Source organism: Myotis davidii, unplaced genomic scaffold (assembly GCF_000327345.1).
Source record: "Myotis davidii unplaced genomic scaffold, ASM32734v1 scaffold185, whole genome shotgun sequence".
In the NCBI taxonomy this organism is placed as follows: Eukaryota; Metazoa; Chordata; class Mammalia; order Chiroptera; family Vespertilionidae; genus Myotis; species Myotis davidii.
In genome coordinates this window covers 2,791,289-2,803,768 of record NW_006297811.1, presented here as the reverse complement: position 1 = coordinate 2,803,768, position 12,480 = coordinate 2,791,289, and the positions used below count along the sequence as shown (strand labels likewise).

The window sequence follows — 12,480 nt, the reverse complement described above, 5'->3', positions numbered from 1 at the left end:
TAAATCAAATACCATTTGAAGAGCTTTTACTCTTAATAAAAACAGTTTAATTTGGTTAATTATGAAGAATGTCCATAGTAGAAGTTAATAAAATCAGCATTTTTGCTACTCTTGCTCTCTTTCCTGAAAACATTCATCAAAAACAGCAGGTCTCTATTTGCAAGAATGTGTGATAGCAGCTTTAGTTACAAAAAAAATTTCACTCCTTGTTCTGTTTAGTGTTAGATTCTCAAAGAAGAATATTTTCCTCAAAAGACATTATGGGAAAGGGATTTCTTTTGGTGGAATAATTCCTAAATGAAAGCTGACGTGACTTGGACCACTAGGCTCCTAGAGATAGAAGAAGTTATGAGGCATTATAAACAAGGAATAGTTATAAGAAAGGAAATAAAAAACACTGGATGTGTGAAAACAAAGAACCAGAGAAAATTCCTGTGCAATCAAACGTATTTATTTTTTAACTTAAGCAAGACAGGTGGTGAACAAATCCATAATGAATACATCACCGAGATTAGCAGTTGGCCATGCATGCAACCTGGAAGTGTAAAACCGAATTATTTCTGATACCAGGGGCATGTTTAAGTGTGTTGTACCAGGCCAACCTGAATATCTATTAGTGGGGTATTTACAACCCATTCGCCATCTTAACTCACAGCCGCATACTAGCCAGATGACCATCCCCTACACATCTGCCAAGTAAGCAGACTGCATGGCAAATAGCACTTTACTTGTTCAGTGGCCAAGGGGACAACAGTGTGACCAGACACAGACAGATCAACACAGAGACACACACAGGTCACCTCCCTCACTCAGCTGATAACCTCGCTTACATTTCTTGGGGACTGGAGTTCTATGAGATATACCATGGACTGAAATTCATTGTGGGACTGTCCCCTGGTTTGAGCATGGGTGGCCAGAGGTCCTCAGAAAAGCTGTTTTGGCACAGCCGACAGAAATGTTGTCCACAATGATGTGGGAGACGAGTGTCCTGACATCCTGGTAGGCATTTGGGCCCGGACAAAAGCTGAGCTCAGTTAAGGGTTGAGTACAGGTACAGACATTGGCAGGGGTGGGGGTCCTACAATAAGAAATAGGATCCAGTGCCTTAGTTTATGTGGCTTTATGTACACCCCAGCCTCGTCTGCATGCACGGTCAGAAATTCACAAAATATTAGAGCCAGTGGGGAACATCTACCCCAGACTCCTCACCTTACAGGAAAAGGATGCGGCAGCCCAGAGGGAAAGCAATTTGCTAAAGGCAGAGAATGGCCGTGGCAGGAACACAGAAGACCCTCATTCAAGAACGCTGATGCCCAGTATGTGGCCAAATACCTCAACAATAAGGAAGGTGAGATGGTTACTTTATTCCCCCCAAAGCCCCAGATGTGTTTAAAGGCATAAAAACAGCTTAATCAGCTCCCTTCTGAGGGGGCTGTTCTCTCTCTCTCTCTCTCTCTCTCTCTCTCTCTCTCTCTCTCTCTCTCTCTCAGACACACACCACTTTGGTAAATGAAGATTTCTTGCTATACAAACACACCCCAACATCTTCAGGAAGAAAATTAGAGAGCATGTTTCTCAATCCAGGTCTCTGTGTGAGGTCTGGGAAACTGGCTTATTTTCCAGAACAACAGACAACCGGTGGTTCTGAAATCAGAAGATCATCGTCCCCAAAGGAGGAGTTCTGGTCCGTGTTCACAAAGTTGGGGATGTCAAATTTCATGAGCCTGTTCAGCTCCTCCTCTGGCCGCCCGCTGCTTCTGGTGACTTCCTGCAGCTGCACGTCGCTGTCGAGGGCTGTGGTCTGCTGGCCAGCTTTGGCCTTCTCCAGGGGCTCCACCTCACTGATGTAGCAGTGAAAGAGAGACCGGGACTCCTCATTGCCCTGATCTGGCTCCAGCGGTCTTCCGAAGTCTGACACAAAGCTGTTCATTCTGAATCTCTTCTCCGAAGGCTCCGCGTTGCTATAGAGAAAAGGGAAAGAAAGGACTGCTTACACTCTGCCTCATTCTACTGCTGAATCGTGGTTTGGGGCATGTAGGGCAGGCCAGGCCGGCGGATTTCCACTGAGCACACACGGAGTGCAAGTCCCTGTACAGAGCGTGCAGACAAACGTCAGAACTGAGAGACGCCACTTCTGAACATGCACAAGTGAACCCAAGGCAAAGGCTCCAACATGAGGGCCCCGGACCTTCCTGGAAAGAGACATCTTGTGGAGGAACCATCGGATTTGCAGTGGGACTCCCCGATCTCCTGCATCAGGATTACTTCTAGTGCTTCTTAAATGCAGAGTCCTGAGCTGCAGCCCCCAGCATCTCCAGAGGCAGGGCCCGCTCATCTGTATTTTCATAGAATCCTCCAGGATCACTGCTCATGGTCAGGTCTAGACCCACTGGCCTATATCAGGCTGCCTGAACAAAGACAGTATTATCTCACAGAGATGAGTTTCTTTTATAAAAAATATATTTTATTGATTTTTTTTAAAGAGAGGAAGGGAGAGGGACAGAGAGTTAGAAACATCAGTGAGAGAGAAACATCGATCAGCTGCCTCCTGCACACCCCCTACTGGGGATGTGCTGGCAACCAAGGTACATGCCCTTGACCAGAATTGAACCTGGGACCCTTCAGTCTACAGGCTGACACTCTATCCACGGACTCAAACCAGTTAGGGCCAGAGGTGAGTTTCTTATTTGTCAACGCTGTTTGTATCCATTTATCTCATTTGACTCTCAAAACTGACCAGCACAGCCTGGCCATCGTGGCTCAGTGGTTGAGCATCAACCCATGACCTATGAACCAGGCAGGAGGTCACAATTTGATTCCCCATCAGGTCACATGCCTTGGTTGTGGGTTCGATCCCCAGTAGGGAGTGTGCAGGAGGCACTGGTGGATGATTCTCATCATTGATGTTTCTCTCTCTCCATTCCTCTCTGAAATATATAGACTGACCAGCAAGTCGCTTGGAGCAAGAATTACTATGCCAATTTTACAAACACAGAAGTTAAGGCAGGGAACAGACTACCCACTGGAGTCACACAGCCAGTTAGTGATAGAAACAGGAATAAAACCCAGGTTTCTAATCTCTTATTTCATTTAGTGTGAAACAAATGAGCGATTTAATGGCAATAAGTCAATGAATGAATGAATAAAATAGCTCTCAATTAGTCCTACAAGGACATTAGATATTCAATCGGTTGTCCTTTTATTCCTCCTTTCTTTCCTTGACTGATAAACTAAAAGACTTTTATGGGTAAGTTGAATACCCTAATATTCCATGGTCTTTAACCCCTTCTTCCCAGATGTATACAAAGGTTGCTTACACACAATCAGCTCCTTAAGTGCAAGAATCATGTCTGATCGTGTTTTCAAATCCAAACTGAAACTAACAAAAAGTAGGCTGTGTTCAAGAGTGTGTAACTTTCTCCACCTCAGTTGACTCTCTTCCTTCCCATCCCATCACTCAGGGTAAAGTGCTGACGGCCAAATTCCCCCGGGGTGGGGGTGGGGGTGGAGGGACAGAGATTCAATGTACAGGTCTGGAAAATATGATCATATACACAAATCTCCAAATTAGCAAGAATCACCTGGATTTCAGAGATCGGTAATCCTAGAAGCTTTGTAATCCAGCCAGTTGAGGGACTTTTCTATCAGATTGTATGGGTTACATCAAACACGGAATTTCTCTCAGAAGCCCGATCTTTTCCTTGTAGAAAAAAAGCCTGGTTAACAAATTTCATTGTCTGCCAAGCAAATGTGATCTGAAGATCACTGATTTACACAAGAGTAAATCATTAAACATTCAGTAGGTCCTGTATTCAGAATTTTAAAAAAAAATGTCTTTGGAGAGATGCTGAATGACCGCTGCTCTTATGCAAATTTAAGTGACCTTGTCTTTTGTAGGGAGCGGCTATAGGGTTAAGCCTCGGACTGACCTGTTGGCAAAGCCACAAACAAGTCCCAGCTTAGAGGGCACAGCCCTCTTAGCATAACTAGGCTTGACCTTATGATGCTCCCTAGATCTTATCTGGGTAGCTAATGGCTGTGGGAGGTGCAGCAAGTGCTGCCAAAACAAGTGAAACGCACAAGAACATTGTAACTATGGTGACCACTACCTTATTTACCTCTGGCTATAAAAAAAAGGCTCAGCTTGCCTCTGGATCTCTATCTGTGGCCTCATCCAGTCACAGGAAGATTCAACTTAACTATATGTGGTTAGCTATCAAGAACATGCAACTTAAACCATAGTGAAGTACCATTTCACATCCACTAAGTTACATATACGGACAAACCAAATGTTAATAAGGGTACAGAGCAGCCAGAACTCTCACACGGTGCTTGGAAATCAGTGTGGTAGATTCTCGTGAAAGTAAACCATGCACCTTGTAGAGGAAAGACTATTCCATAGCATGGCCACTGCCTGAGAGCTGCCGGCCCTGCCAGCTCAATCCGGGCAGAACACGGATTACCTAGACCAGTGATAGCGAACCTTTTGAGCTCGGCATGTCAACATTTTGAAAAACCCTAACTTAACTCTGGTGCTGTGTCACATATAGAAACTTTTTAGTATTTGCAACCACAGTAAGACAAAGATTTATATTTTTGATATTTATTTTACATATTTAAATGCCATTTAACAAAGAGCTTGCCCCACCCTTGGCTGTGCTGGCACACCACATCTTTCAGTAGGTGATTTTTCTCCTCTGATTGTCTTCACTCAGTTTTAAAAGATGTTTGAGAACAACGATGAGTATGCCAGCAACATGTGACCTAATACGCCAATATACTACCTGGCAAAAAGAAGGGCTTAACATGTTTGAAAAGGCATGATTAAGATCGCTGGGGCCCACACTCTTCTCTAATTGGAGGACTAAGAAGCTAGGAAGAATAGATTCCACCTGCCCTGGGCATCAGCTGAGTGGGAAAGCAGACCCAGAAACCCCGCTGTGTGCAGCGTTACACAGGCTACGTGGTGTCCATTACGCACCCTTATTGAAGAACGAAGGCACGGGAGTGCAAGAGTTTCATCCCTCCCCACAGCAGAGCCCAGGCCTCTGAGATGCCTTCCCTCCCTCATCTCTCCCACTAAGCTTTTCCCTGAAGTTCTCTTGGTGTGAGAACAGTGCGACTTACCTGATTCTCCTCTGAGAACAAGGGAAAAGTTCGTCTTTGTCCTCTCAGACTCTGGTAAACATTAAATATTCAGTAGGTTGTCTTTCTATTCTTTTCTTTCATTGACTGATAAACTAAAGGAATTATATGTGAAAACCTATGACCATGGACACATCTTGCTTCAATGTAGTTTCTATTCATCCTACCACTGGGTAAAATTTACATACAGAAATCCATAGATCTTAAGTATAAAATTCAATGTATTTTTATTAATTTATACATCCATGTAATCACCATCTTCAATCAAGATATAGAATATGTCCTTTTCCCTAGGAAGTATTCTTTCATTCATTTTCCACCCCCTTTGGGTAGCACTGCTCTGATCTCCATTTCCATTGGTTAGCTTTGCCTGTTCTTGAACTTCCAGTTCATTCCACTTCCTATAGGAAATCTGTCTTGAAATTTTCTTACCACAGATTAGTTTAGTCTTTTCTTGAAATGGAATCACACAATATTCAGCCTTTTGTGTCTGCATTCCTTTGCTCAGCATGTTCTTTGAGATTCATCCACGTTGATCAATGTAACAACCATCTGTCTTTTTTTTTTGCTCAGTATAATTCCACTGTATAAATACACTACAATTCATTTATTCATTATCTTTTTAAAGGTTATTTGGGTTGTTTCTAGTTTGTGAGTAACACTGCAATGAACATTCTTGAAAAGTCTCTTTGTACACCTATGTTTTTATTGCTCTTGAGTACATGCCTAAGAGTAGAATTACTAGGTCATACGGTAGATCTGTGTTTAACTTCATGAGAAACCACAAAGTTTTCCAAAGTGGTCATGCCATTCTCCACCCTCACCACAGTGTATGAGAATTAGAGTTGTTCCACATCCTTGTCAGCATTTGGTGTTGTCAGTCTTTTTAATGTTAGCCATTCTCATGGGAGTGAAATGGCATCTCACTGTGGTTTTAATGTGCATTTCTCTGATATCTAGTAATATTGAGCATCTCTTCCTGTCCTTATTGGCTATTAGTTTAACTTCTTTTGTGAAGTGTCTGTGTGAGTCCTTTGCTCATTTTAAAAGTTGTATTGTTTTTTGTTTTTGCTTTTATTTGTAGAAGGCTGGTAATGTATTCTGAATACAGGGCCTTTGCCAGATATATGTATCGTAAACACTCTATCTTGAGTTTTGTAATATATTCTGAATATAGGTTTTTTGGTAGATATATGTGTTGCAAACATTTTCTCTTAATCTGTGACTTGTATTTTCATTTTCTTAAAGATGTCTTTTAATGAGCAGAAGCTTTAAATTTCAGTTAAGTTAAATTTATTAACTTTTTTCTTTATTGCTTTTTTATATCCTCTCTATAAAATAACTGCCAAACCTCAAATCACAAAGATATTCTCTTATGCCTTCTTCTAGAACCATGCTAGTTCTAGAAGCCACTAGCCACAGGTGGCTATTCAAATTTGAATTAAGAAAAATTTAAAACTTGATTTCTCAGTCAGCTTACTCACATATCAACTGCTCAATAGCCACATGTGGTGAGTGGCTACCTAACTGGACAGCACAGAGAACATTTCCATCCTCACAAAAAGTTCCCCTGAACAGAGCTGTTCTAGGAGCTTCTACTTTGGGTATATGATCTATGTTGAGAAAGGGGCGAAGGTTCATTCTTTTCCTCATGTTTATGTCATTGGTCCAACACTGTCGTCAAAAAGATTTTCCTTTCAATTAATCTCATAGAAAATTCATTGTAGTATGTCTATAGAGTAGTAACAAACAATAATACAATGGAAGAATTCCATTCATAATAGCATCAAAAATACAATACTTAGGAATAAATTTAACAAAGAATGTATAAGTCCTGTAAACTGGACATTTCAAAGCACTGCAAAGGGAATTAAAGGAGATGGGCAGACTTTAGGTGGAAAGTCTTCTAACCATATATCCATAGACATAAACTAATAGAGCTTCCTCCTCCCAAGGGCCAGAAGCCCTTCTGTTTTTGTCTACTAATATTTATTCTTCAGTGCCTTCCAATAGTCATTCTTTATATTTTGTCCAGATTTTATCATTGTTATTTGCAAGGCAATTCTGAAACAAGCAAATCTGCCTTACTGGGATCTGCCTTACTCCTCTTGGTAAACATGAATCATGTGTGATGCCACCTCCTGCAAGAAACCTTTCCTGACTCCTCCAATCTGAATTAGGTTGTTTACCTGGAGGTCTGGGTGCTTCTCTCCATTTGTCTTCTCATTCTGTATTACACCCCCCCCTTTTTTTTTCACTTGGCTGGCACCCTCATTAAGATTATGAACTCTGTTTCTTATCTATGTCCCTAGTACCTGGCACAGTACTAAGAATATGGTAGATGCTCAATAAATTTTTTTAAATGAACAAGTGAATGCATCTATCATGAAAAGATCTTAAAACTAAAGCAACTCTTGCTTTTGAAGGAGGCCTCTTCTAGGTTCCTACAGGGTCAGAATTCCACTAAGGCCTAAAATCAAAAATATGTGATCTTTAGCCCTAGCTGGTTTGGCTCAATGGATAGAGTGTCGGCCTGCAGACTCAAGGGTCCCGGTTCGATTCCGGTCAGGGGCATGTACCTTGGTTGCAGGCACATCCCCAATAGGGAGTGTGCAAGGGGCAGATGATCGATGTTTCTCTCTCATCGATGTTTCTAACTCTCTATCCCTCTCCCTTCCTCTCTGTAAAAAATCAATAAAATATATTTTAAAAAAGAATATGTGATCTTTAAAAGAAGTTACCCTGAGTGTGGGCTTCAGAGCCATAGTTACAGGAGATCCTCGATGCGCTCAGACTGTCCCTCTCTGTGTCTTTGCTTGTGCTGTTCCTTCTACCCTGCTTTGTCTGTCAAATCAAATCCCTTCTTCACTGTGCAACTCAGAAGTCACTGCTTCATGGAAAATCTCTAATCTCCCTCCTCTGTGCTTGCTGAATTTCACTGACCATCTCTTCCAGGATGCATCCTTTCCCACCTCCTGTCAGAGCTACTTGTGTAGTCTACTCTCTCCTATATATTGCTCTGCTATATTTTGTGCATCTTCGCATCTCTCAAAGGGCCTTGCAGCCACTAGAGTCCAGGGGTGGGCAAACTTTTTGACTCGAGGGCCACAATGGGTTCTTAAACTGGACCGGAGGGCCAGAACAAAAGCATGGATGGAGTGTTTGTGTGAACTAATATAAATTCAAAGTAAACATCATTACATAAAAGGGTACGGTCTTTTTTTTCAATAGTTTTATTCATTTCAAACGGGCGGGATCTGGCCTGCGGGCCGTAGTTTGCCCACGGTTGCGACTAGACCCTGAGTCAGTGTACTGAGTGGCTGTATCTGCAGGGTGTTCCAAAGCCCTGATATCTGAGAGGCACAGCCACCTCCAGCGTTTAGAGACATGCTCCTTCCTCTGTCACCAAAAAACAAGTCAGGCCAGGAGGAAAGACTCCTCCGTTTGTGAAGAAAAATACCCATAATGCTCTGGATTATTCCCTCGGGATTTTCCAGACTTATGGCAAGATTTCACAAATGAAGCGGCTACTGCTGTGCTAAGAGAATAGCATGCCCACTGCTGTGCTCAGGTTGGTCTCAATTGTGAAAAGTGGCAGGCAGATCAGCTGCGGCATCTGGTGCTTCCAGCAGTCACTTCCAGTGGACTTTGGAAGATGAGTAAGTTACAAAGACCCATGAAGAGTTAAAGTTTCTGCCCTAGCCAGTTGGGCCCTGTGGATAGAGCATAGGCCTGTGGACTGAAGTGTCTCAGGTTCAATTCCTGTCGAGGGCATGCACCTCCGCTGTCGCCTCGATCCCCGCCACTGGGCACGTGTGGGAGGCAACCAACTGATGTGTCTCTCTCACATCGATGTCTCTCTCTCTGTCTCTCCCTCTCCCTTCCACTCTAAAAATCAATGGAGCCTCGGGTGAGGATTTTTAAAAATAAAGAGTGAAAGCTTCTGTACTTAACAATCTGAGAAAATCATAATAACCACTAACATTTCTGAAACCATAGCCTGAACTGAGAGCTTTATCTCAGGTAGCAAGCCCAGAGGTGCCAACCGAACCCTCCGTGTGTGTGGAAGTACCTCTGGTTGCTGTGGTGGGTAGCACTGCCTTTCAGGAAGATGTCAGTTTCTCTGGAAAGTTGCACTACTTTAGTATAACCCTCAATACAGTCCTGAACGAGTCCATCGCTCTGCACTTGCCTCTTAATTGATGGGGAATTAAAAGTAACTCCTGAACGAAGGTGTATAAATTTAAAAATTAAATCAAATACATAAAATAGTCAGATTTTCTCCTTTTTAAAAATATTTTCTTATTAAAAAGATTTTTAATAAAATCTTTCTTCAGATTTTCTACCTGTTGCTAGGGGTAGACCTCTTGGGGTGGCAGGACTTCCGTGGACCCCACTCACTACACCTGCACTTTGTCAGCTAGCCCCTGGGGCCTTGGTCATTCTCAAAAACCTTGAGCAGGGACATTTTCCTGCTGTTAGCTTTTAGTTGCATTGTATGCATCCTTTAGTCAGTGCCATATTCAGGTCATTGCAACCCAAGGTAAAATGTAATTTCCATTTTTACAAGGTCCTGGGCAATCCCGCTCTCACCCCTAAATAAAGAACATCCCCACCTGGACAAAGTCCACTTAGCGAAGGCTCCAAAAGGGTGGTATGTGAGGTGTACGATGCCTGTGGTTTGATAATTTTTAAAGAAGTCTAAAATAGGCAAATAAAGCTGTGATCCAAGCCTTTCCTGCTACTCTTTCTCTCTGGTGGATTTATAATAGAGCCATAATGCTTTAACAAGACACCATAGAGAGCGAATGGCTCTTTAGTTGAAAAAGCAGGGGGAAAGCGTTCTTCTACCTTCCTTCTCCATAAAGGATCCAGGTAGGAGGGATTTTCCCCCCACAGACAATCGCGAATATTCCATGGGGGAAATAAGCCCCATTAAAGCTGCTTCTTGGCCCTAAAAGCTTTTAAGAAAGGTGATGCCAGTCTTTCTCCCTCTTCAGTGTACTCCACTAGGGTGTACTGATACCTGGTTCTCTTCTGGGCCGATTACCCTTCCCAGGCTGGGCAGCCAGGGGGGTGTGGCTAGCTCTGCCCACTGAGCTGTGAGAGGAGGGGATGTGTTCCTCCAGGATGAAGAATGGAAGGGCACAGGTGAGCTCTCCAGGCTTCCTCTTCCCTGTCACTGTGACTAGCGAGCTGAATGTGGGAGATAGTACAGCTACAAGTGGAGAAGCTTCTGTCCACCCCTTGCCAACCCTCAGTAGACATGTAGATTGTGCAAGAAGTACACCTATGTTGTGTTGTCCTGAGCTGTGGAGAATGATTTTTACTGTCTTATAACCTAGTCTAACTCTTGCACACTCCCTCCCTTAACAGAAGCCACCAAGTAGTCAGTGATTCCAATTGAAGTTCTTATCCTAATATGATCCCGAGTTGAAAACTTTAGGGGGAAAACTTGCCTGTTTTATTATGTCCTTAGTTCTGTGCAGTTGAAGAGATTTCAACTCTTGCCATCCAAAGAGATGACAAATATCTGTTTTCGCTCAGGTGAACTGTGGTTGATTCCTGGTGGCTATCTGGAGTGGTGTTTTGAAAATGATTCTGAGGCAAAGTCTTGGCCACGCAAGGAGGATAACACAATTGATTAGCAATGTTTGTTGTGGGCATGACCACAGGGGGTGGGGGCAGAGGTGGTGGTCTCGCCATCCTGGTGTCTCACCACTGTCGAAGGGATACACATAACCTTCCCATTCTCAGCAATGATACGACCCTAGTGAGCCATTCAAACCCGCCCACCCACCCCTGAGATGCCTGCATGGGAAAAAAGAATTAAGTAGGTTCACCACTGATCTGTTTGGAGCTTGCAGACTTGGTCAGGTATCTTAACCAGAACATTGGAATCATATTCGTGATATCCTACATGAGGAAGTAACTGTCCTTAGGACAAACCAATAAGAGAGTCTGGTGTTTAAAGCAACAAGAACTCAGACATAACCGTCCTTTCTATCCATCACCAAGACTCTCTACGTAGATTCTCTCTATTCATCTTACTGTTTCACCGAGAGACACACCCAAGCTGATGCTGGGGGAGAATGAGGCACCATTCTGACAAGTGTAGATGCTACGTGAATGTTTCTGGTCTGGTTGTCCCGTGAGGTGGGTTTTTCTTCTCCCTCCTACTCCTCACCTGGACCCTTGAGCTGCCACCAGGACTTCCACCAGCACTGAGGGGTGGCCTAATCTTCACTGACCATTGTGAGCACAGCATATGCCTGCGGCGCCATAGGCATTAGCTTGCTTAATCTTTACTATAATCCTAGGAGGCAGGGATGACTGTATTTTTACAAATGAGGAATCTCAAGCATAGAGAGGCTTAAGAATTCAGCCAAAATCTCAGCAAGTCAATCTGGAAATATTTGGTCCTAGAGCACACACTTGATTAGCTATGTGATAAAAGAAAATAAATCTGACTGCTTACTAATATCTTTGATTCAACGTAGTGGTTAATAACAGGAGCTTCAGAGTCTAAGAGGCTTTGCCTGGTTCACAGCATTTTTCTGTTTGTTTTACCTGTGAGAACTCAGACAAACGATTCTGCCTCATTTTTCTTATCTGTAAAGTGGGAACACTTACAGGGTTTATTTCATCTTCCTGTGGGGATTTAGTGAGATTACACATATAAAGGGATTAGTAGACCCTGGCATATAATAAACATGTTTTAAAAGGTTTTTATTAATATTCTCAATGATTTCATCATTCTTTCCTCCAAGCCTGATTATCACAGGAAAAATTAAAACGGTTTATTTTATATTAAAGTTGGCTGAATGGAAAAAATAATGGCCATTTTAGATAAAATTTCTGCAAATAAATGTCAAGTTTATTAAGATCAAAAAGCCTTTTTAACGATCCATTTAGGGATTTTTTGCATGTCTGTTTCTTTCAGTTTTCTATTGATATACTGCAACAAAAAGCCATGTCTTACAGTGCCCTAGACTCAAAAAAGTACTTAAAATAATAGATTAGCCCTCTGAGACACACTTTATTAAAAGTAAAACAAAAAGTAAGACTTTCTCCTTAACCTCATTGAAAGCATGTGGAGTTACAAGGACCCCTGTTCTTTGATTGAGATTATTCAGAAACGCCATCAAATGAGAAACCATTTGCAGTTGAACTGAATGAACTGCCAATTAGAAGACTGGAAATGCAAGTCTCCGCTATCCAGGGTCAACATGACACGTTAAGGAAATGTACTAGTCAGATTCTCCAGAGAAACAGTAAACAGGATCCGTGTGTGTGTGTGTGTGTGTGTGTGTGTTGTGTATCACCTGTTTTTCT

General features: G+C 42.6%; 1 protein-coding gene across 2 annotated transcripts in view; it reads right to left on the bottom strand.

Moving 5' to 3' along the window:
• Positions 1–429: 429 nt before the first annotated feature.
• The window catches only part of MRAP2 (melanocortin 2 receptor accessory protein 2), a 33,053-nt gene continuing 21,002 nt past the window's right edge, over positions 430–12,480 (bottom strand). For both annotated transcript variants that reach the window (XM_006773465.2, XM_015570303.1), the window contains one exon: positions 430–1,961. In XM_006773465.2, the coding sequence (XP_006773528.2) occupies positions 1,613–1,961 (349 nt within the window). In that variant the 3' untranslated portion in view covers positions 430–1,612. The remainder of the gene's footprint in view (positions 1,962–12,480) is intronic.